At 40.1% G+C, this 25,169-nt stretch overlaps 3 protein-coding genes across 3 annotated transcripts; 2 read left to right on the top strand and 1 right to left on the bottom strand.

The window, feature by feature from the left end:
- Positions 1 to 2,200: 2,200 nt before the first annotated feature.
- Positions 2,201 to 3,169, bottom strand: LOC113178299 (olfactory receptor 7A17-like). Its single transcript, XM_026382690.2, has one exon. The coding sequence runs from the start codon at positions 3,167 to 3,169 to the stop codon at positions 2,201 to 2,203; it is 969 nt and encodes a 322-aa protein (XP_026238475.2).
- Positions 3,170 to 17,098: 13,929 nt separating this feature from the next.
- On the top strand, positions 17,099 to 18,046 carry LOC144253878 (olfactory receptor 7A10-like). The gene has a single exon (XM_077796535.1). The coding sequence runs from the start codon at positions 17,099 to 17,101 to the stop codon at positions 18,044 to 18,046; it is 948 nt and encodes a 315-aa protein (XP_077652661.1).
- A 6,196-nt stretch (positions 18,047 to 24,242) lies between these two features.
- Positions 24,243 to 25,169, top strand: LOC144253549 (olfactory receptor 7A17-like). Its single transcript, XM_077795736.1, has one exon. It carries the CDS (start codon positions 24,243 to 24,245, stop codon positions 25,167 to 25,169), a length of 927 nt encoding a protein of 308 aa, XP_077651862.1.

Below are 25,169 nucleotides of genomic sequence, written 5' to 3'. Positions count from 1 at the left end.
CTTATAATTAAACTGTTTGACAGAATGTATTGACAGCTCTAAAAATATCCACATTCTGGTATTGAGGAAAAAGCCAAGATTAGACAGAAACTGGAAAGGCAATTTAGCTGTGTTTTCATCGAGAAAAACTGGGCAAGACTATTTTATGTTAGAGGAAGTAAAAGGGAAATTTTGACTTGCTTTTTATTATGTACCAAAAAACATTGTTTTCAAAACATGGTAAAATTAGCCTAAATCTAAATTAACATCTCAGCAAAGCCGAATTATTACAAAATCCTCAATCAAATTAAAAAGTATTATATAATGAACATCAAAAATCCATGGGGAAGAGAAGGATTTTGAAATGAGTGGTGCTTGGATGATTTGTTGAAATAAAGTTTGATTTGTTAACATAGATAACCATAATCAATTGAATTTGGAGTACAGAGTCCAAGAGGATACACATTTTGAAGAAATGGAGGAAATATAGGAGTAGAACTGAGAACATGTTCAATGGTCTCAATTGCCCTGAAGTCATGCACATTCCCAGGATATTATTTTTCATGAAGTACGGTTCATGCAGACAGACAAATTCTGCATCTTGTTTCTCATATGCAGTTTTTTTAAAGGTAATTGAAATGTGTACTAGTGATTGGGAATATGTACAGAGGTTGGGAAATGGTTCAGTGGGAGTTTAGAGAGCCAGCACCCAGAGATGTCGACACAATGAAATAAGTTGTATTTTTCAACAGCCTGAAAGGGTGATTATCCTAGAAAGTAACCCATTGTAGTTGTGAACAATGAGAAAAGAGGATCTCAAAATCTCCAAACAGAATGATGGAAATAGGATCATTTGATTCACACTTATTTACATGTATTGGAAACAATACACTGTTTCCCATAACTATGTAGAATTATTAAATTAATCAAATAAAATTTTAAACTTTTAAAAATAAATATGTGTTGGGGTTTGAGTGTGCAGAGTTTAGCTCCCTCAGGCCTGACATTTTGCAAGAGTTGTGGCTGTGATTTAGGTCAGCTGAGGCAAACCTCAGTTAGGAGGAGGAAAAGTTCTCTTCCCCTTATCGCAAGTCACGAGTTCTGCATGGTTTGGCCAAGAGGAAGAAGCTTCCTGCATACTTGTCCTGGGAACAGTACATTCCAAAGAAACAAATGCATCCTCAGGGGATTAGATAATGTCTACAAAGAACTTTGGGGGGTGCTTATCAAATGAACAGGAACAATCTGAGTTTAGCTCTGTGTACCCACTGAGGCGTGGTGTTTGGGCAATGCGGGTAAAGTGTTATTGAAGAATTGCTTGCTTTGTTAGAAGAAGAATATAAAAGGAACTTGCAAATAAACCTCAGCATGCAGTCGCAACTGCTGCCTTTGCTCTGCATCCCCTGTGTCCTGGTTATTTCGCAGGACCCTTACCCAGGGACCCGAATGCTCTAGACGTTCACAAATATGAATGATAATTATCCTGGTTTGATCATTATACAGTATATATATATATATATATATATATATATATATATATATATATATACACGTATATATAATCAAATTATAGCCCCATATTTTTGTATAATTAAGATATTTTCAAAAATATTTTTTAAAATGTTCATGTTGAAAATATTGTTAAGATACAAAGCCTTAGAGTACAATATGTAATATATTGTATATTAAGGAAAAGTGACTTGCTTTGGTAACATTTTGCTATCTATGTAAATCCCATAATACCATGTTATAAACCTCAAATATACACGAGAATATTTAATTCAAATATAAACAATATTAAGTTAAATTCAAAATAGCAAACAGGCATATGCAAATTATTTCAAACCAATTAGAATTTTAAAAACACAGAATGGTCTAATAAATTTGTGACCCAGTGATTTAGAAGAATAAATTCAAGTGGCTCATAAATGTGAAAAGTGCTCAATTTCATGAATGTACAAAGAAAATCACCTTAAGCTATCAAAGGTATAAAAGCAAACTTTGGTGTTTGCTTTACACCTAAGACTGCAACATCCTGAGATGGAGCACTTCTTTCTTGGGGAGAAATCCAGAAGCAGGAGTTTGTAATACGTAATTGAGTTATATGGAGAAACTGAAATCAAAGAAAGTAAAACTACAGCAGTAAAGTAGAAAGAGCAAGTTCTCCTTCCACCTTCTGGTAGGACCCCAGTTTCTGGCTCTGAGGCTCTGAGCCCTGCAATCATGGGCACTTCTTCAGACTCAGCACAACTGATGCTTTCAGTTTCTCTTTCTCACAGAGTCTTCTCAGAGCCCTCTTGATGTCCTTGTTCCTCAGACTGTAGATGAAGGGGTTCAGCATGGGGGTGACCACAGTGTACATCACTGAGGCTGTTGCAGTAGAGTGTGAGTTTTGGGTCACAGCAGAACTGAGGTACACACCTAGGCCTGTGCCATAAAATAAGGAGACCACAGAGAGGTGAGATGCACAGGTGGAGAAGGCTTTGTACTTGCCCTGAGCTGATGAGATTGCACGGATGGAGGAGACTATCTTGGAGTAGGAGTACAGAATACCAGCAACAGGACAACCAGCCAGTAGCACAGTTGCAAAGTATATCACGACATCATTTAGAAAAGTGTCAGAGCAGGCACGGTGGACCACCTGGTTAAGTTCACAGAAAAAATGGGGGATTTCCAAATCTGTGCAGAAAGACAGTCGCAACATCATTAAGCTTTGCAACAATGCATGTGACATACTCACAACCCAGGACACCAGAACCAGCCACACACAGAACCAGGGCTTCATAATGACTGTGTAGTGCAGGGGGTGACAGATGGCCACAAAGCGGTCATAAGCCATTATGGTCAGCAGAAAGATGTCTACCACTGAAAAGAGCAAGAAGAAATGCATTTGGGTGATGCAGCTTTTATACCCGATGACCTTGCTCTGTGTCTGGATGTTCACCAGCATCTTGGGGATAGTGGTAGAAGTGAAGCACATGTCCACAAAGGACAGGTTGGAGAGGAAGAAGTACATGGGCGTGTGCAGGTGGGAGTCTGAGATGGTGGCCACGATGATGAGCAGGTTCCCTAGCACAGTGACCAGGTACATGGGGAGGAAAAGTCCAAATATTAGGGGCTGCTGTTCTGGGTCCTCTGAAAACCCCAGCAGAAGGAATTCTGAAATTCTTGTGTCATTTTCTGTCCCCATGTATTTAATGTAACTGGGGAGAGAGAGAGAAAGAAAAGAGACATGAAGCAACTATGCAATGCTAACCTGATGGGAATGCAGTCATTTCTATTATGCAGTTAGGACACCAATGTCTCAGTTCTGGTGTGACTCTCCTTTTCTTCAGGGATCCCTCTGTCATCTCTGATCTGGAATACCTGTCTTACTCTTAGCCTTTCCCCCAAGTATTGGGGATTTGACCTTTTCCCATGTATTTGAGGCATATCATTTAGTGACCATCATGTTCCAGGCATGGTCTAGGCAGTGATTGGTCAATGCTAAAAGACAAATGTTCCTTTATCTAATGATGGAGGAAGAGTACACACAAATGTCAAGAAATGATCCTGTGGCATGCCAGAAGTTAACAGGTTCTCTGAAGAACAAAGGGCAGATGTGAAGGAGATTGCGGAGAGAAAGTCTTCTTCTCTGCTGAGTGTTCAGGAAAGACAGGCAGAGGCTGGCACTGGAAAAGAGACCCAGGAAGAGTCAGGAGGATCCATGGAGTCATCTGTAAAAGAGTGTGTCTGGAAAGGAGAAAGCTAGTGCAAAGGTCCCAAGGGAGGTGCCTGTTTCAGATGTCCAGGGTCAGCAAGGACTGTGTGACCAGTGGAATAAGAAAGGGGGAGAGGGATGTGAGCTGGTGTTAGAGGATAATGAAGCTCACAGTGACCTCATTGCTGCTGAGTGCTCAGCCCCAAGGAGACTGTGGGCACATATTGCATTTGCATTTTAAGTTGGTTGCCAGGATGCCTTCTGAATGGAAATTCATCCCCTCGTTATTTCCGTCTGTTGTTTTATCTTCTGGTATTTGGGTTATGGGTTGTGTTTTTCAATATATTGAGCCTAGAAACTAAAGACACACACACACACACACACACACACACACACATGATATGGTCTTCTAGGGCAATGTTAAGAGTGGCTTCCTGTCATGCCCAGGGCACTCTTAGGAAGGAGTAAACACCAGGAAATCTGTTGATATTAACTTATCTTTATCAGGTTGGACAAATAGTACCCATAAATTCCTGTTATTAAATATTCCATACACATGTCATCCTGGAGTTCTTTTTGGCTTTGGCCATTTTCTGCCCTGAGTACAAGGAAACATCAGACAGGTTGGGCATGTAGCTCTGTGGTAGCCCACCTGGCTGTCATGTGCAAAGCCCTGGGTTCCAGCCCCAGCACAGGAAAAATAAAGAAAAAGAAAGAGGAAGGGAAGGAGGATTGACCCTGGGTTTCATCCCCAGCACAGCATTACAAGAAAAGCAAAACGCAGGAAATATAAAAACTCTTCAAAATAAGCAGAGAGCCAATGAAATGGCTTAAATGGGGGAAAAGCTCTAATAAGCTTGGGTGGACTTGGAGAGAAAGTAAGAAAGAAATAAAATTCCTCATCTATGGCTGCATCCCAAGTCATTGTATCTGTTAAGGATCTGGGGTAGGGAGGGGGAGCATGGAGGAATAGATGAATTCTAGATAGGGAAGAGGGGTGGGAGGGAAAGAGAGTGGGCAGGGGGTTAGCAAGGATGGTGGATGTGATGGACATCATTATCCAAAGTACATGTATGAAGACACAAACTGGTGTCAACATACTTTATATACAACCAGATATATGAAAAAGTGTACTGTAAATGTGTAATAAGAATTGTGATACATTCTGCTGTCATTTATTTTTTAAATCAATTTAAAAAACACAAAATTCTCAAAAACAAACGTAATAATAATATTTTTTGTGCCAATATAGTTGAAGATTGATATACCTGGGGAAAAAGCAAATAATAACTTATCTTTATCAGAGGAAAGAAAAAAGAAAAATTCAAAACAGGAAAACAAAATTTGTACATTTTATATAAAATATAAAGAGATGTTTTCCTGTGCCATTTAAAACTGATTTGTCTAATTGGGATTTATGTTTAATTTCATTTTAATTGACACACATAATGGTACATATTTAAGAGTATAATGTGGATTTCAGGACATGTATACATTGTGCAATGATCAAATCAGGGTAATTAACATATCCATTACCCCAAATATTAATCATTGCATTGTGCTGAGGATATTCAAAACTCCTGCTCCTGGTGATTTTGAAATATATGATTCCTATTTGTTAACCACAGACACACTACTGTGAAAATGATTACCAAAGTTGACGCAGCTGCCTAACTGGGAATTTGTGCTCATTTATCAACTCTTCTCCACTTCTGTTCCCCTTCCTCTCCACACTCTCTGGTAGCCACTGTTCTCTCCACTTCTGTGAGATTAACGTTCTTTGGATTCCACAGTGAAAACCAATTGGTATTTGCCATTGTATGAAGTAAGCCAGATGCTAAAAGACAAATACCAACTGGTGACTATGGACGGTAGTGGTTAAGATGGACCCCTCTCCACGGACTCGCATGGTGTCTTTCTGTGTTATTCCTGGGCTTTCTGTTTGGAACTCCGGGGACAAACCCAGTGGGCACCCTCTAGTTCACAGGTTGTAGTGCTCATTCAACAGGAAAAGGACTCCTAACAGCATATTCTATAAACTCCTGCACACACCATGACAGGACCGTCTTTCACAATGAATAAAATCCTGCATGTGGCCTATCCCCGAGGCCATCACAGCACACACTTAACACAAGGTACAACTGTCTTTGGCCTCATGAGGCAAGATCCAAAGAGCTGACTTCACCTGTGTGGTTCGCCTTCCTGTTTTCACAATGGCATGTGCACACATTATCTAGAGTCAAATTAAAGTAAAGGAAGGTTGTCTAACCAAAAGAATGGCAGGGAAATAAAACTGGGCTAAACTGAAAGGTTTTAAAAAACTGTTAAATAAAATGGAATGGAGCATCAAGCAGTATGTGAATGAAGATATATAATAAAAAATAGTTTGATGTGATCAAATGGATTTGTAATTAAATCAGCAGAGACTTAGACATAAAAGATTATAATCAAAGATTTTCCTCAGATTGTGCGGCTGGTTAGATACTATTTGTTAGATGAATCAGGAATTCAGCCTCGGGATATACAGACACTGAAAATAAGACAGGGTTGTATTTCTATTTAATAGAAGGAACATTGAAAGGTTCTTAAAAGACTGACATAAATGGCTACCTGCCCAGAAATATTGAAGGAGCCCCCCTTGCTCACGTCTCACAACAAATCTGAAGAACTTAAAGACTCAGTATGAAAATAAACAATACATTCTAGAGGAACATTGGGGAAATGACATATAAAACTTATGAGTGGGCAAAATCATCTAAAATAAGGCAAGAAACTCAAAAGTAATAAGATACACATATTTTACTAAATAGAATCTAAAATTTTTGGTGGTCAAAATAATCATTCCCAACGTTAATAAAGAAAAATAAACTGGCAAATTCCACCCATCATAATACTGATAAATGTCGAAAATGGGCACCTGATAATAACAAGAAAATTGAATGTGGAAGCAAGACAAAAATAAGGAAAAAGGGGGCATTGTGTGAACATAGAAGAGCAATCAGGGAGCAGAAGAAGGGATTGAGGGGGAGGGAGGAGGGATGGGGAAATGGAGAAACTGTGGTTGAATCTGACCTCAATTTCCTGTGTACCTATGTGAATGTACCAGGGAATTTACCATCATGGAGTTCCACAAAACTCTAATTAAAAATAAATAGCAGAGGAAAGGGAACAGGTGGAGGAATGAAGGAGGGAAAAGGGAATTCCTGGGCACTGAATTGGAGCTAATTGTAATTCATGCTTGTATAATTACATCCAAATTAATGCTAATGCTATGTAGAACTAAAACAACCTAATAAAAAAATGAGCAGATAAAAATGCTGCTCCATCTCGGAAATTAAAAAATGCCTCCTTTCATTTGGGTCCCTCTACAAATAATGCACATTTCTCTTTTCCATATAATTGTTTGACACATGCTCTTCTTACACTGAAACCACTCTGAGCCTCCACTCCCTCTTCTGATGGGGCTGCTTTTGCCCTCACCCATGGTCATCAAGGACCTGCCTGGCATTGCTAAGCTCACTGTTCACTCCTGTTTTTAGCATATGGTAAATACATGCATCACTGCATAATCAAATAATTGAGCAAACAAGCACAGCAACCTATGGCTCTGGATGAGGCTGGATTGGCTCCCAAGTGACCTTAGGGCCATGTTCTTGGCTTCCAGCCTGCTCTCCGATGCCTTCCTGCAGCACCTGCTGGGCTCTCAGACTCACCTGGGCAGGTTCTGAATGAAGGGTCTCATGGAACCAAATTCTTCCCTGGATGTGCGATGATGGAGACTGAAGCAATGTTGTCCAACTAGCCAGCAGGAAGGGGTCACACATCAGTCCCTAAGCCAGATGCCAGGCTCCTAAGTAAAAACAGCTGTGTCTCATGCAATTCAAGTTTGAGGCAGCAACGGAGAAGGGCAGGGAGCTACCTCCAGCTCTGTGTGTCTGCTCATTAGGCATCATGTTCCTCTGGGACTTCACTTTGCACTGGAAGAAATTTTTTTCTTGCTGTTTTCTGCTCCCAAGACACCAAATTAAATTCCAGGGGAATCACTCTTTGTTTCTTCTTCTCCGTGTAATCTTCTGACCTCCAGAGAGCTGAATTCCTAACAGCTGATCCAACCCTGACTGAAAGTCTTCTCCAACATCTTGGATGGATGAACCTGTCTTGGCCAGGTCCTCTGGATCCACAAAACCTTAGCTTGTGTTGGGGACACAGCCCCTGATATTTTGAGAAAATGGATTATTTTCTATGATCCTTGCATATGTAACACTTTCCAATACTTAAAAAATACCATGTTTGTAATCCATGTGGAGAGTGGTCATTGAGTCCTGTTTCTATAAATATTTCGATCATTCAAAGAGGTAGTTGGCTATTTTTATGGATGTAATCCTGAGGTTAGCAACTTATACGAACTCTTTGTTAGTTTTTACAAGAAGTTAATTCTTTGTGTTTTGTACCACCATGAACCTCACTCTACATTCATACAAATCACGCTCAGGATGGTTATGGGACCTACACAGTTGTGCCCAGTAGGAGTTAGACTCTCAACATGGAACAGAATGGAAACACCCTGAGGACAGGGTCTGCCTACTCTTTACCACAGTGTTCAATAGACATTTGGGCTCCACACACAAAGAAAGAAATAATAAATGTTTAAGGAGATGAACATGCTAATAACCCTCATTTGATCATTGCATAGGGAATGCACAATTCAAATAATTCCTGTGCCCCATAATTATCTATAATTATGTGTCGATGGGAAATATATAAAAAATCATGTCTTTTGCAAATGAGTAATTTGATTTCCTCTTTCCCAAATTTAGGTGGCCTCTTTCTTTCTCTTACCTACTTGCTCTGGCTGGAACTTCCAGTATGATGATGAGTACTACTGATGGTGGGCATGCTGCTCTTGTACCAGGTCCTAGAGGAAAATCTGAAAGCTTTTCAGTATGATGTAAGCTGTGGGTGTATCACTGGTAGCCTTTATTGTGCTGAGGACCATTCCTTCTACACCTAATTTGTTGAGAGCTTTCCTGTGAAGTGATGTTGAATTTTACCAAGTAGCTCTTTCTATACCTATTGAGATGATCAGATAGTTTTTGTTTTCTTCATTCTGTTGCTGTAATGTACCAAGAATGACTTATGTCCTTTTGTGCTTCAGATAGATGTTACTCGATAAGGGTGTCGTCATTTTAATGTGCTGTTGGATTTGGTTTGTCAGTATTTTATTGAGGGTTTATGCATTGATCTTCATCAGGGACACTTCCCTATAATCTTCTGTGTCCTTTCCTGGAGTTGGTATTAGGGTAATGTTCTCCTTGTAGAAGGAGCTTGGAAGAGTTCCCATCTCTTTAATTTCGGAGGGAGGTTTAAGAAGTCTGCTGTTAGGTCTTCACATGTTAGGTAGAACTCAGCAGCGATGCCATCAGGTCCTGGGTCTGGTTCATTCTCTCCACTCCTATCAGGCTGTTCAGATTTTCCATTAGTTCCTGATTCAGTCATGGTACATTTTCTGTGTCCAGAGATTGTTTTTTTTTTTCCTCTTGGTGTTCCCATATACTGGCATATTTTCATGGTAGTTTTTTGATTCTTTGTATTGCTATGGTGACAGCTGTCATTTCTCCACTTTCATTTGGTTTCACTTAATTCAGTGTTTTATATTTTTTAGTTGAAAGTGATTTTGTTCAGAAAAAAATCAAGTTAGTTTTTTGTTGATCTTTTTATTGTTTTGCTAGTCTCTATTTCATTGATTTCTCTTCAACTATACATACATATATATATGTATATTTTTTTCTTTTTTCCTTCTGTTAACATTCATCTTTGGATACCAAATTAGGTTCTGTGTCTGGGTTTTCCAGACAGTGGGGGCTACAAAGGGAATTTGATTGCACTAAGAAGCCCAATTTGGCCATCACTAGAGAAGGAACCACAAAGCTAATGCCTCCTCTCCTTGGAACACCGAGTCCAAGCCCCAGGCAGCCAGGCTCCGGAGATGGCTGCAGACTCCTCACTTCCCCGACTGCTGCCTCTCCCCTGGAGACATTTGCTTTACATGGAACCAGAAAAAACACTCTGGGACTTCAATATTTCTCCTCCAGGGACTTTCTGAGAAACCAGAGATTCAGTCGGTTCTCTCTGGGCAGTTCCTGTTCTTGTACCTGGTGACTATCTTTGGCAACCTGCTCATCATCCTGGCTGTCATATCAGACCCCCACCTGCACATGCCCATGTACTTCTTCCTCTCCAACCTGTCCTTTGTGGACATCTGCTTCAACTCCAGCACCATCCCCAAGATGCTGGTGAACATCCAGACACAGAGCAAGGCTGCATCACCCAGATGTACTTCTTCACTGTTTTTGGACTGCTGGACAACAGACTTCTTACTGTGATGGCCTAGGACCACTTCATGGCCATCTGCCAGCCCCTGCACTACACAGTCCTCATGAGCCCCAAGCTCTGTGCTCAGTTCTTCTCCTGATCTGGCTCATCAGTGTGCTGGGAGCCCTTCCTGAGAGTGTGAGTGTACCGAGGCTCTCCTTCTGCACAGACGTGGAAATCCCACACTGTTTCTGTGAATTCCCTGAGGTCCTCAAGCTCGCCTGCTCATACCTTCATCAGTAGCGACATATTGTACATAGTGACAGGCATTATGATTTATTTTTCCACCTCTTGCTGAGATTTTTTTTCTTATTCTAAAAATGTGGCTTCTGTCCTGTGGATCTCCACAGCAGAGGGAAATACAAGGTCTTTTCTGCCTGCGGTTCTCACCTCTCAGTTGTCTCCCTGTTCTGCAGAACCTACCTGGGGGTCTACCTCAGCTCCACATAGACACACAACTCCTGTAAAGGGTGTTTGCCTCTACCCTGCACACTCTGGTCACCCCCATGGTGAACCCCTTCATCTACAGCCTGAGGGACAGGGACATGAAAAGGGCCCTGAGAACACGTCTGTGCAGACTGCTGACCTCATGATGACAGTGATACTGACCCTGTGCCTGGACAATTATCACCAAGGATGATGGAACAGGTGCTTCATAGTTTGAGTACCAAGTCACCTTGACTCTACTAAAATATAGATGCTTTGCTTATTGTGTTTATTGACAATTTATAAATATTCTGTTACAAAGGGTGTCTTTAATCCATTGCCATTTTGTATTTATTACTTTTCAATTTGTAGGAGAAATTAAATTCTTTGTTGGATGTACATGTGTGTTTCTAAACAATGCCTTCCTTTTACACTTTATTCATTGGGTCCTTTAATAAGCAATCTTATACATTTTACATTTTTTTTTGGTACCAGGAATTAAACCCAGGGGTGCTTAACCCCTGAGCCACATCCATAGCCCCTTTTATTTTATTTTTTGTTTTGTAACAAGATTCTGCCCATGTCCTGTGTGGGGAAGGAGTAGGTAATGGACACAAGTGTGGGCCAGCTGGAAATAAAAGCTAGAAAAGTAATATTAAAAAATAAAGACAAGAATTATATATTCAAAAGCGGGAACATTTACAGGGTTAGACAGACTTGTTGGGTCTGATCCTAACAAAGAGAAAATGCTTTATTTATAGCAGTATACACCAAAAGGACTCAGTAAAGAGCTTCTTTAGGAAAACAGGATAAGAGTGGGTGAAGCCAGTAGTTTGGTGCTTGGCAGGTTATGCCCATCTGTCCGGAGCTGTGTTTGAACCTGGGGCTGTGAGCTAAGGCAGGGTGCCATCATGATCTGGCGTTTCTCAAACTGGGGAATTTCATCCAGGACTTCCCAGAAAAGGCCTTCCTGCCTGATGATGGCTCAAACAGACCCATAATTCACACACAGCTTCTGAAGGCTAAGTTGCTAGGGCCTCACTAAGTTGCAGGGGCTGGCTTTTAACTTGAGATCACCCTGCCTCAGCCTCCTGTGCCAGCAGGATTACTGGCTCCAGCCACCGTGCCAGCAATCTTATACAATCTTAATGAAGTTCAATTTTGTTCTTTTCAAAAATTCCCCTTCCTTTCTGTAGATCACAATTTGGATCATAAAAACTATTAGAGCTCAAAAGTAAACCATCCCAACTGTCTCCAACTTACCAGTTTTGGACTTTAAGATGATGTGAAGGTAATAGACGTTCAGTAGAAATCCTACTTTGCATTCTTTTATATCTTTTCCCAGGCTAGTGATATGTGACATAAAGCTGAACAGGAAAGAGCAACCCACAGCTCCCAGTCATCCACACCATCAGATGAAAACGTAATGAATAACTTGATGAACTAAGAAACATCATCTTCATAGATACTCTCAAGAGCTGACCATACTAAAACAGATTAAGAGTCCCAAATCCTGACTGTGGCTGCTTAAAGCCACCATGAGTGGATCAGAGATAGCATCCATGAGTCCAACACAGCACAGGGAGGTGGACTCAGGCTCTGAGCTGCCTGTCTGGGTCCTGGAAGGACGTCCACTCCACCACCCTCCCTGTCTCCCAAGAACAGCTCAATACTGGACTCACTTCCTGTGCCAGGAAACCCTTGTGATGTCACAGTGACCTGAGCCAATGAGGAGCAAGGTGGTGGTCACCATGGCAGCTATCTGTGGAGCATCTGCTCTGAGCAGGTCATTTCCTGTGAGATTTAACCTACAACTTAGTTCAGAGAGAAACTGAAGGAGGAATCTACCAAGTATATAAGGAGCCAAGGTCTGTAAGTTTGATTTCCTGTCATAAAGGATGTATACAAGGGCAAGTGTCAACTTGTCTAGGCAGAAGATGAGCTACTGAGTCCACATCTGACCACCTAAGATCAGAACTGAGGTGGGTGGAGGCCTTCATGATGGAGAAGGCTTCAGAATGCCTGCGCTCCACTCTGATGCTGGACCACAGCCTCGGTGCTCAATAATGGAATCACAGTAACTACATCTATATATACCCTTTATAATTATCAAGTGTTTCATTAATTGTTTCATTAATTCACATTTCTTGTTTTTTAAATTTGTTTTCTTAGTTGTAGTTGGACACAATATCTTTATTTTATTTATTTATTTTATGTGGCACTGAGGATCGAACCTAGCACCTTGCATGCGCTAGGTGAGTGCTCTACCACTGAGCCACAACCCCAGCCCAGATGTTTCTTAACTTGTGTTCCAAGCATGACCATCCTTACATGTTCTGTAAAAAGCCTCATGAAGCAAAAGGGTAACTTCCCATGGTATTATTAAAAAATGAATGCAGTCCTCTCTTTTGATGAAGGGGGAATAGCCATTTTCTGAAGATAATAATAGATGTGTTCCCTCTACAGCCAGTGCTTTGGGTTCCCAAAGACTAAGATTCAGGTATCTCAGACTTAATCAAAAGTTCTAGGGATGTTAGGCTTCTAGAGGGCAGGAGACTTTATGGAGAAGGAGCCTCAGAGACTGGATCCACCCGATTTCTAACCAGATGTCTTGGGACTATAAAAAGAGCAGGAAAAAGTTCCTTTCTGCTCTGACCAGTGTCCCATAGGGACATCAAGTGATCAGGGACTGAAGTAACTAGAGGAAATGTACCTAATGAGCAGACACAGGGAGGTATAATAGACACTCTGATGTCAATCAGAGGATACAACCTTGGATGGAACAAGACATGGTCATTTCTTTTGAATCCTGATTAAGGCTAGGCTCCAATGCTTCACTCCTTCATATCATCTCATATGGGCACAGGATTTCACTCAGCCAGGGAGGAATCCAGACTTTTACTGGGAGGCTGCTTTTCAGAGACAACATCCAGGTGAGTCTGAGAGCCCAGCAGGTACTGTAAAAAGGTTCAGCAAGAAGAGAAGGAGGCTGAGGCCACCTGAGAACTGAGCCAGCCCAGTCCAGAGCTGAAAGTCACTGTGTGCTTTCATCTCTGACTAACTCATCTGCAATTTATTGAAAGTTTTAAAGGGTGTATTTCTGAGACTTGGCAGTGTGTGGATCATTGCTGACAGAAATGGAACTGCAGTTGGATGGGTCTGAATGAGGAAGCAGTGCATGGTATTATTGGGAAATATCCAAGGAGGTTCACCATTAAGGAGTAATAAAATTGTGTACTAGGTATGGTGGGGTACTCATGAAGCTAGGGTCTTTTCCTCTGTAGTTTTATCATGAAGTCTATTTAAGCCTGTTTTTCTCTTCATTACGAAGACCAGACTAATACTCTGCATAAAAAACTTCTTTGTAGTAAAAGTTCATGCGACATTTCAGAATACCTTCTCTCATGCAGGGTGTCACATGAAAAACAAATAAATTTTGTTTGGTAGGTAAAGAGACAACTAAGGGCTACAAAGTGAAATTCTTTCTCTACTGTTGATGCTGAATATATTTTGAAATTTGTTAGTTTTTTTCCTTCTCTTCGTGATTCCAAATTGTTTATGTAAGCTCTATGTTTTCATGGGGTCTGTTTTTTTATCTTTTAAATCTCAAAGGAAGTACTGGAAGTTTTTTCCCACTGAATTTTCTGCTTGCCATCTGGTTCTCTTGTACATGTACAAGATGTGTTTTGGAAAAAGGGTATGTGAGACTTCATGAATCTTGTGTGACCAAATCTGCCAGTCACCTTGAGTCCTCCTCATCCCGTCACCTTTAAGTTCAGAGAGTTCTTTTGCATCCTGATATCTGTAAAGTACCGTGTATACCTGTTGCCTTCTGATTTCATATCAGCTTTTCCTTAATATGAAAGTTTTGCCTTTTATGACTGCTTTTCTTTTATAAATAACAACCATCTCCTAACGTCTTGTGGAACATATTATTTTGCACTTAACTAAGGATTGCCTACATCTTTTTAAAATAAGCATGCCTTTATACATACAAATATCAGTATATTGGGGGGATTCCCTTTTTCTAAAAAAAAAAAAAGCATAAAAATTGGTTTCTTGAGGTTCTTGTGAGAAATAAGGAAGATCATGCATGTAATGAGTCCAGCTCACCCAGAGGGTAAGAACTCATGAAGGGAGCAATGGTGACATTTCAATCACTGTTATTAATTTCTTTCCTATTGCCACTGTGTTCTGTGTCCTGAGCACATTTCACATCATTTATATGTAATATGAATTATAACCTTAGATATTGTTTCTTCCTTGCTTCTAAAAGATCTATTTTTATTATCTTATTTCTACATTTTTATCAATTAAATCTTGACTTAGAGATCCAGGTTGATGTGGTCAAACGATGACTATTTTAATCGTTTTGATGAGAATTTATTTTAGGTTATTGCTGAATTTTATTTCATGCAGTTGTTTTAAGTGCATTTTACTAGCCCGATCCTTCTGTTTATTGTACAAACTCTTAAATTCTTACATATTTTTCTATATAAATTCCCACCTTCATGAAAACACAAAAATGTGAACAAAGCAGGTAAGATCTCTGCTCAATTGGATTTTACATTTTACTGCCAAATGCTGCAGACAACAATGAAATAAATGCACCTATGTTATAACACTCTTGGGGATAAATCCTATGTGGAAGAGGATAGGTTGTTGTGACAGATGCAGGATTCTATAGATTGCTACAGAGTAAGCAGTCCTCAGAGCAGCTGCACTTGAACTCTTATGTTCAAAAGTAGGAATAATATTTCTATTTTTTATTTCTTATTGATTCATTTCTGTTACATACAACAGTGGGATACATTTTGACATAAGCACAAAATCAAGGAATTTAATTTGCTCTAATTCAGTTCCGAGCACTTCCCTCCTCCCTCTCCCAAACTTTCCTATGTACATACATAAATATACCAGTGAATTCAACACAAGACACATTTAAAAACTGTAAATGCATCTCACAAAATTTAGTAAAGGAAGGAAGCAGGGGGAGAGAATCATGCTTCTAACTGCTATTGAATTTGGTATTACTATGAATTTGAGGAGCATTTTGGCATCTATGTTTATCAGGAATATTGACCTGGAAGGATCTTTTCTTACAAAGCCCTTCTCTGTCCAAATTGTGACTCTCCCAGTACAGACAACTGATCCTAACCCACAGAGAGAACTCAGGAGGGATTCAATTGGATTAACCAGTTGCTTTTGAAATCAAAATAATGGGGGCTGAGGTTATGGCTCAGTTGGTAGAGTGCTTACCTCACATGCACAAGGCCCTGGGTTCAATCCCCAGCACCAACAAAAGAACAGTTGGCTTTGAATAAACCTTAAAAGAAAATCAAAATAATGCAAAATTGCACTTAAATAACTAAAATAGTCAAACTCTTGGATGCCAGAATACGATGGTGGTGATGGGGTAGTGGAGGACGGACACATGAGTTATTTTAAAGGTTATAAAGTTAGACTTATATATGATGATGGGTTTCTAGATGCTTGCTCTGTGACTTACTGTCAAACACTAACTGTATGATATTGTGCATGTATGAAATTACTGTTAGGATAAGTCTTATGTTAAATGCTCTTAGCCCAGGAAAAATGAAATAAAAACCAGAAGTGACACAAGGACACTCTGAGAATCAGTAGTTGTGTCTAAAACATGGGATGTGTGATGAGGTCACTAGGGTTTGCATATATATAAATGCATCCAACCATGCACACTGCCCACGTGCATTTCTTCATATATCAACTGCACCTCAACAAAGCTGCTTAAAACAAAGCAAAAGAGACAACGTGTGGTCCAAAGACCCTCTGCTTATTGAGAAACTTAATACTTCTGCAGAAGCAGCCAGGAGGCCAGCTCCTTCCTCGACATTCAGACACAATCTCTCCACCTCCCTCTTGCTATCCTGGGTGCCTCTATGGCTCCCTTTGGAACTGGGGTGTATGCAGCGAGCCCCATCCTCAGGGCTGCGGCTCTGTTCACACCTCCAGGTGGGCTCCTGCAGGCAAGCACAGGTTTCTGCAGACAAACAAATGGGTCCCCTCCTCCTTGAAGACTCTTCAAGTGCCAACTTCTTTACCTGTATTTCCTGCACCCCTATAAAAAGTAACCCTTCCACCTACTCTCCCTATCACCTGTCATGTGTGATCCAGGGAAGTTGCACTGTGTATGTTGAACGATCACTGCTTCTTTTGTTTTTAACTCATACATGTTTATGAGATGCCATGAGCTGTTTCGGATACATTCTATAATGTTTAAAAGTCTCTTTCTCTAAACATGTACCCTTTCATTATGGTGTAAACATTATAAAAATCTCATTCTAGCTCTTTTATTTGAACTAATTAACCTATTAATATTTCTTCTTCAGGATTGGATTGTAAGTGATTTTATATTGAAGGTATCACTGCCTAGACAGTTCCAGGAACATCATTTTAACACAGTTTACATTCCTCAGAAGCATGAAAGAATTGCTCCTGAAAACTGTAGAATATGCAATATATTGAGGACAAGGCAGAGAGGAACAGAAACTCCTAATCAGAGATGGCACAGAAGATGTTCTAAAAAGATCTGATATCAAAAAATAGTTGTATTTTTCTCTTTCTAGTGTTCACCTATAGCACATGGAACCACAAAATGACACAAAGATTTTGGAATTCCTTCTTCTGGGATTTTCAGAGGACCCAGAACTGCAGCCCCTCATCTTTGGCCTTTTCCTGTCCATGTACCTGGTCACTGTGCTGGGGAACCTGCTCATCATCCTGGCCACCATCTCAGACTCCCACCTGCACACGCCCATGTACTTCTTCCTCTCCAACCTGTCCTTTGTGGACATCTGCTTCACCTCCACCACCGTCCCCAAGATGCTGGTGAACATCCAGACACAGAGCAAGGCCATAACGTATGAAGGCTGCATCATACAAATTTATTTTTTCACATTACTTGTAGGGTTGGACAACTTCCTTTTGACCGTGATGGCCTATGACCGGTATGTGGCCATCTGTCACCCCCTGCACTACATGATCATCATGAAGCCCCAGTTCTGTGTGTTGCTGGTTCTGGCATCCTGGGTCACAAGTGCCCTGAATTCTTTACTACAGAGCCTAATGGTGTTGCGACTGTCCTTCTGCACAGACGTGGAAATCCCCCACTTTTTCTGTGAACCTAATCAGTTGGTTCACCTTGCCTGTTCTGACACTTTCTTAAATAATATGATGCTCTATTTTGTAGCTGGGCTGCTGGGTGGTGGATCTCTTGCTGGCATCCTTTACTCTTACGCTAAGATAGTGTCCTCCATCCATGCAATCTCATCAGCTCAAGGCAGGTACAAAGCCTTCTCCACCTGTGCATCTCACCTCTCCGTGGTCTCTTTATTTTATTGCACACTTCTAGGAGTGTACCTCAGTTCTGCTGTGACCCAGAATGCACACTCTAGTGCAACGGCCTCGGTGATGTACAGTGTGGTCACCCCCATGCTGAACCCCTTCATCTACAGTCTGAGGAATAAGGACATCAAGAGTGCTCTGAAAACACTCTTTGAGAGAGAAACTATAAAAACTCTTGCATCTTAAAAATTCCTGTTGATGGCAGGACTTGAAAGCTCAAAGCCAGAAATTAAATGATTTTGATCCAACTTTGTAGAAGTGCCACTTGGTCCTTCTATTTATTTTCTAGAGGTTTTGTTTCCTTGATTTCAACTTCTCTACAAGTTATTTAATTCTCCTTGCTAAGCTTTGTGCTGTCTCTGGCATCTAAACCTCTGACACCTCCTCTATCATTTCTGTATTTCCTCAAAGTTATCTTCAAAACTGGATTGGAAATGTGGTAATTCCCATTTATCTCAGGAGTCAACATGGATTTCTGGATAATAATTTCTCTTCAAATGACATAAATCACAAGTTATTTTTTTTCTTGTTGACATTAGAAGCCATAATGTATCATTGTACTCCTTCCATAAAGAAATCGCACTTGACAACCAAGGCCTCTTGTGTAATTTTTTAAAAAATATTATGTAGTTCTCAATGGACCTTTATTTTTGTTATTTGTATGTGGTGCTGAGAATCAAAACAATGCCTCATGCATGCTGGGCAAGCGCCCTACCCCTGGGCTATGACCCCAGCCCTCTAGAAGAAATCCCAAGACCACAGTTTTGCCCTTGTGGATTGCCTGCCTGCAGACATCACCATCTCAACTGCCCTTCCTGATGATGTGGACTTTAACACAGCAGTGAGCTTTGTGACTGAGCCTTGGCTTTTCTTGTCATTGTCAGGATTCTGTTTTCTTACCTAGCTTGGTGTCCACAGTGTCTACCACGATCACTGGCAAAAGAGAGAGAGAGACACACATAGGGACATTACCCTGGATTATCTGATGAAGCCAAAGCAAACAAATGCCTTAAATATGGTAGAAACTGTAGAAAAGTCATTGTGAAGATAATGCACTGAAAGCAAGACCCCACCTGCCGTAGCAGGCTTGCTTTGGTCATTATGAGCCCTACACACGCATCAGCTTGTCACACCACACCATATAAATATTGTTAAGACAAAAAACAAATGAAAATCTAGGGGAAATGTATAATATATTGCATATTACAGAAACCAACATTTTAGTAACCATTTTTATAATTAAGTTAAATCCAAAATACCAAATTAGACATAAACAAATTATTTGAAACAAACTAGAATTTATAGGAAAAAAAAACTTTTAAAAAATGATTGAAATATATGAACCTGTGATTTAGAATGATAAATACAGTTAACTTATAAATGCAAAAAGGTGCTCATTTTCATGACTATACCAAGAAATTTACATTAAAACATTAAGGGACTCTTAAGAGTTCTTACTTTGGAGTTTATTTCTGTGATTACAACCTCTGGTTACAGAGCTTTTCTTTTTTGGGGAGAATAACTGAAGTAGGAGTTTATATAGGAAGTTTTCTATTTTATTTGAGCTTCAGCTACTTCTATTATAACACTTCTCTAGAAACCACTTAACATTAGACCTCAGTGTCCTGATTTACACAGCCTCTTAAAGAACTGTGCTAGACATTGCAGTTGCAAACACAGGTAAGTTATAGACTGAATTTCAAGGAAACCCTATTAGGCATGAGAAGAAAAATTCAGTAACTTGGGTAGGACTGAATGGAGAGAGAATCAAATAAAATGGAAGGAAATCTTTGATTCTGAATTCATTGATATTTCCTCAGAACAAATATTTGTAAATAAACTTTCAGGGTAACATTTCCAAAGAAGCACAAATAACATTACTTCCAAAGATATAAATTTAAATAGGTAAGATTCAATTTGATTAAAAAATTAAAAAGAAATCATGACGGTAGATAACTGAAAAATTGAGTGGCTGCCCTAATGAAAAGTTAAAATTACTCTATTGTTTAATTTAGTTGGTGCTTGGTACAAATACATAAGTGTGGGAAATTCGCTGTGGTATGTTCACGTGTGTACATAGCATAATTTGGTCAATTTCTTCAAACCTGTAAAAGAAGGGAAAGATGGACAGGGAGACCTGCCACCCTGACCCTCCCTGATCATAATCTGCATTCACACAAATCCCCAAGTGATTCATATTCATATTGACCCTGGAAAAGTTCTGGTGTTTCTCCAATTCCCCACGTTGTCCATGAAGGGAAATTCATGGACAAGGAGTAATAAAGACCAGATTCACCTGATTTCTAACTGGTCACTTGGGAACAGAGAATGAGCAGGAAATGTTTTCTTTCTGCTCAGACCAATATCCCACAGGGACATCAGGTACTACTCAGGGGTTGGAATTAACAAGAGGAACTGAACTTCCTCAGAAGAGACAGGGAGCTATAAATAGAGCACCTCAGAGAGGTGCTGAATAGAACAATGTGGCTTCTTTTGTTGTTTGAGGTCTGTTTAGGGGACCAGGACATCAGTCCGTCTGCTGTCTTGTCTGGGGACAGAGCTTCAGTCTCCATCATCACCAACCAGGGAGGAATCCAGACTTCCACACAGAGTCCTGCGAACCAGACACCCCGTCCAGGTGATCCTGAGACACAGGTACTGCAGGAAAGGGTCAGCAAGGATGGAACCTGACACTACGGACCAGAGGTCACCTGAGAACCAAGCCAGCTCAGCCCAGAGCTCAGAGACCTCTATGTTTCTTTACTGGACTAGTTTCAATTCATTCACTGTGTTAACAAGAGAAGTGTCTTTTAGACTCTGCGGTGCATAGAGCCTGTGGACAACGACGTGGGGGGCAGGGAAGACCAGTGGGGTGAGACTCATGAATGACAGGCAGAAAGCCTTCTCATAAAATCAGATTACATTCAAGGAGATTTTCTATTAGGGAGCATGAAAAGGGAGTTAGCCTTAGGGTTAGGGGATGTAGAGTGAAGAGAGGGTGTTCTTTCTTTATTTTTTTTAACATGGAGTGTATTTGTGCCTATTTTCTTACCCTTTACAAATATCTGACTAGTGTTTTTCTTACAAATATTACTTTACAACAGCAGCTGGAGACTTGCATTTCCTGGATCTTCTCTTCATACTTAACATTCACATAAAAAGCTTTACTTGATAGGTCAAAAGAACAGAAGGAACTTTACCTTGTATCTTTTTTTATTATTATTTTATTGCTTAAATTGAATATATGTTTGAGTTTGTTGGCCTTTCCTTCCTCTGCAATTCTGAATTGTTCATGCAAAATGTTTGTTTGTAAGGAAATTAATTTCATCTGTTTTCTTAAAATGATTCTTTCAATGAAAGAACTGGAGATTTTTCTCTAAGTTTGCTGCTTGCCATTTCTTTTACATAAGAATACAAATATTTGGGGGAAAGGGTATGAACGTATATCAACTTTGGGGAAATCTATCAGCTAAGCATATTGCAGACTCATTCCCTCTTTAGCTTTCTAAATACAGAAAGTTCCTCTGCATGATTAGTAGTTATTAATTACTTCTTGTGCCTTTAGCAATTTTCTTGCCTATGTTTTTCCTGATCACTGTCATTCTGGTTGGTGTGATTGGTTCTATTTGGACGAGCAGCAATTATCTTCTGCCACCAGGTGGAACATATATTATGCATTCAACAAAAGCTTACTCACATCTTTCTCATAGCTTACATTTCACACATAAAAGCTTCATTATATTTATAGTTTCCATTTATGTATCGTGGGCATAAATATTATTATAGGTGAGGAATAAATGAGATAATACATGTAATGGATGTACCTCACAATAATGGCAAGACTCCTAAAAGAAGATCTGAGAGTATTTTGATCACAGAGATGATATAATTTCTTTATTTTTGCAATTGTGTCTAGTGTCATAAGCGTATCTGAATAAATTTGTGTTTATACAGGATGAGATTATAACTTTAGATTCTATTTCTTCCAATGGTCCTAAAGAAGTATCTATTATTATTATTTTATTTCCAGGTGTTTGCGAATGTAATGTTGACTCGTGCTGATGGAATTACATTATTGCTACTTTAGGTCTCTTCCTTGAGAATTTATTTTAAACTTTAATTTCATTTTACTTAATGCAGTTAGTTTTGCATTAAATAAATCTTTTGCAGTCATTTATTCACCTGGCGTTCTTTTTATTGTACAAACCATTAATTTTATTTTTTATGCATTCTAATTTTTTTCCTTTGTGAAAATGCATAAGTGAGGAAAGCAGGTAAGATCTATGCTCCAGTGCATCTTATAATGGCAAAGGAAGAGTGCAGGGGAATAAGTGCATCTATGGTAGAACGTCCACAAGAGTACACCACAGGAAGAGGAGGACGGAGGGCCATGGCAGGTGCGGACTTTTATAGAGATTCATATACAGTGAGCAGACCTCAGAGCCAGGGCCCTTGAGCTCATCTATTCCAAACTGGGAATAATCTTCCTACATGCTGATGAGTTCATTTTGCTCGTATTTTGTTGGGTATTTTTACATCTGTGTTCATTAAGGATGTAAGCCTCTAATTTTCTTTTCTTGTACAGTTGTTGTCTGGCCAAACTGTGACTGTTATAACACAGACATCTGATTCTTAAATAACTGAGAGATTTCAGGAGGGATCCACAGGATGCCTTTTAAATCAAAATACCACATGATTCCAAGTACATGATCTATAAAGCTATTGATCTCATGGATGCATGGGCAGTGTGGTGTTGGGAAGACCAGGAAAAATGTGTGGGCTGATCTTAGAGGGTATCTGGTCAGGCTTATATAAGATCATTCATTTTCACCTGCTGTGCAACACAGGGCCAGACAGTAACAAATGACTCTGTACATTTGAAGTCCTGCTATGAGGATAGATCTCAGGCTAATTGTTCTTACTACAGAAAAGAAGAAAGTGAAACTCAAAAGGACACTCTGGGCGGGTGATGGGTGTGTCTGTGGCGTAGATTGCATGAGGGGCACCAAGGTTCCATGTGTCTGAACTCATCAGATTGTGCTTACTGCATACATGCATTTATTCAGATATAACTACCCTTCAGTACAGCTGCTTCAAACAGAAGATAAGGAACAACATGTGCACAAAGGACCCCCTGCACCTTGAGAATCACAACCTTCAGCAATGTCAGGAGGTCACCTCTTCCTCCCAGTTCTCAAACTTGGTCCCTCCTTCATCTCCTCCTGTTTGTTCTGGTTGCCACCATGGCTTGATTTTGAAATAACAGCACCCTCAGGGCCTTTGCACTGCTCACTTCTCCAGGCAGGCACACATCTCTGAGGACAGTCTCATAGATCTCACTCTCTGCCCTGACAAATCTACTCAAATGTCTTACCTGTGCCCCCATAAAAAATAGCACCTCCATTCACCCTTCTTTTTACCTGAACATGTTTTCTTTATAGCAATTATTACTTATTACAGAAGTAATAATTACAGAAGCATTTATATTTTTAAGGCTTTTTATTTTTAATGTTTGTGTTAGTGCCTTACAGCCATACATAACAGTGGGGTTCATTTTGACATAATCACATACTCATGGAATATAATTTGTTCCTCTTCAGTTTGTAATCCCCCTCCCCCCGTTTCACCGTACTTTACTCCACTGGCCTTACCCCCATGTATTTATTGTTTTTTTTGGGGGGGTGTACCAGGTATTGAATTCAGGTACACTCAGCCACTGAGCCACACCCCAGTCCTATTTTTGTATTTTATTTAGAGAAGGGGTCTCACTGAGTTGCTTAGCACCTTGCTTTTGTTGGCTTTGAACTCGTGATCCTCCTGTCTCAGCCTCCAGAGCCACTTGGATTACAGGCATGTGTCACTGCACTCACCTTTTATTTTTATAAATTGGTACTTTATATGTATAAATAGGTGTGGAATTCATCATGTCTTTTTAATATTGTAACTGATACATTACAACTGTCTGTATTTATGGGATGCAATGTGATGTTTAAATAATTTTATACATTGTATAAAATTAAAATCTGCTCAAATATGTATCATTCTTTTATAGTGAAAACTCTCAAAACACCCTTTAGCTCCTGGTTTTGATACATTTCCTCACACATGATTTTTTCTGCATGAATGGATTGTAGGTACTTTTATTTTAAAGGCTCACTGCCTAGACAGTGCCAGGATCATGGATGGACCTAACTTATATCTCATAGGTTCATAAAAGAATAGTTCATTAAAACTGTAGAGTATATGATACATTGATAAAAAGGTGGAGAGGGACAGGAATTCCTAATCTGAGATGTGCAGGGAGGGGGTGGCCCTTTAAAGAAAATCAGATAGAAAAAATTAATGATGTTATTTTTCTCTTTCCTTGTGTCAATCAAAGCACATGGGACCACAAAATGACACACGAATTTCCGAATTTTTTCTTCTGGGATTTTCAGAGGAATCAGAACTGCAGCTCCTCATCTTTGGACTTTTCCTGTCCATGTACCTGGTCACTGTGCTGGGGAATCTGCTAATCATCCTGGCCACCATCTCAGCCTCCCACCTGCACACACCCATGTACTTCTTCCTCTCCAACCTGTCCTTTGTGGACATCAGCTTCACTTCTACTACTGTCCCAAAGATGTTGGTGAATATTCAGATGCAAAGTAAAGTCATTACCTATTTTGGCTGCATCATACAGATTTATTTTTTTGCGTTGTTTGCAGGGCTGGACAACTTCCTCCTGGCTGTGATGGCCTATGACAGATATGTGGCCATCTGTCACCCCCTGCACTACACACTCATCATGAACCCCAGGCTCTGTGGATTGCTGGTACTGGCGTCCTGGGTCACAAGTGCCCTCAATTCTTTATTGCACAGCTTAATGGTGTTGCGACTGTCTTTCTGCACAGACTTGGAAATCCAACACTTTTTCTGTGAACCTAATCAGGTGGTCCACCTTGCCTGTTCTGACACTTCCCTTAATGACCTGGTGGTGTATATTACAGCTGTGTTGCTGGCTGGTTGCCCCCTCAGTGGTATCCTTTACTCTTACTCCAGAATAGTGTCCTCCATCCGTGCAATCTCATCAGCTCAGGGCAAGTACAAAGCCTTCTCCACCTGTGCATCTCACCTCTCTGTGGTCTCCTTATTCTATTGCACACTCCTGGGGGTGTATCTTAGTTCTGCTGTGACCCAAAACTCACCCTCAAGTGCCACAGCCTCTGTGATGTACACTGTGGTCACCCCCATGGTGAACCCCTTCATCTACAGTCTGAGGAATAAGGACATCAAGAGTGCTCTGAAAACACTCTTTGAGAAACTATAA

Source organism: Urocitellus parryii, chromosome 3, assembly GCF_045843805.1.
Source record: "Urocitellus parryii isolate mUroPar1 chromosome 3, mUroPar1.hap1, whole genome shotgun sequence".
NCBI lineage: Eukaryota > Metazoa > Chordata > Mammalia > Rodentia > Sciuridae > Urocitellus > Urocitellus parryii.
The sequence above is the reverse complement of the archived record's forward strand: the minus strand, read 5'-3'. Positions and strand labels throughout refer to the sequence as shown.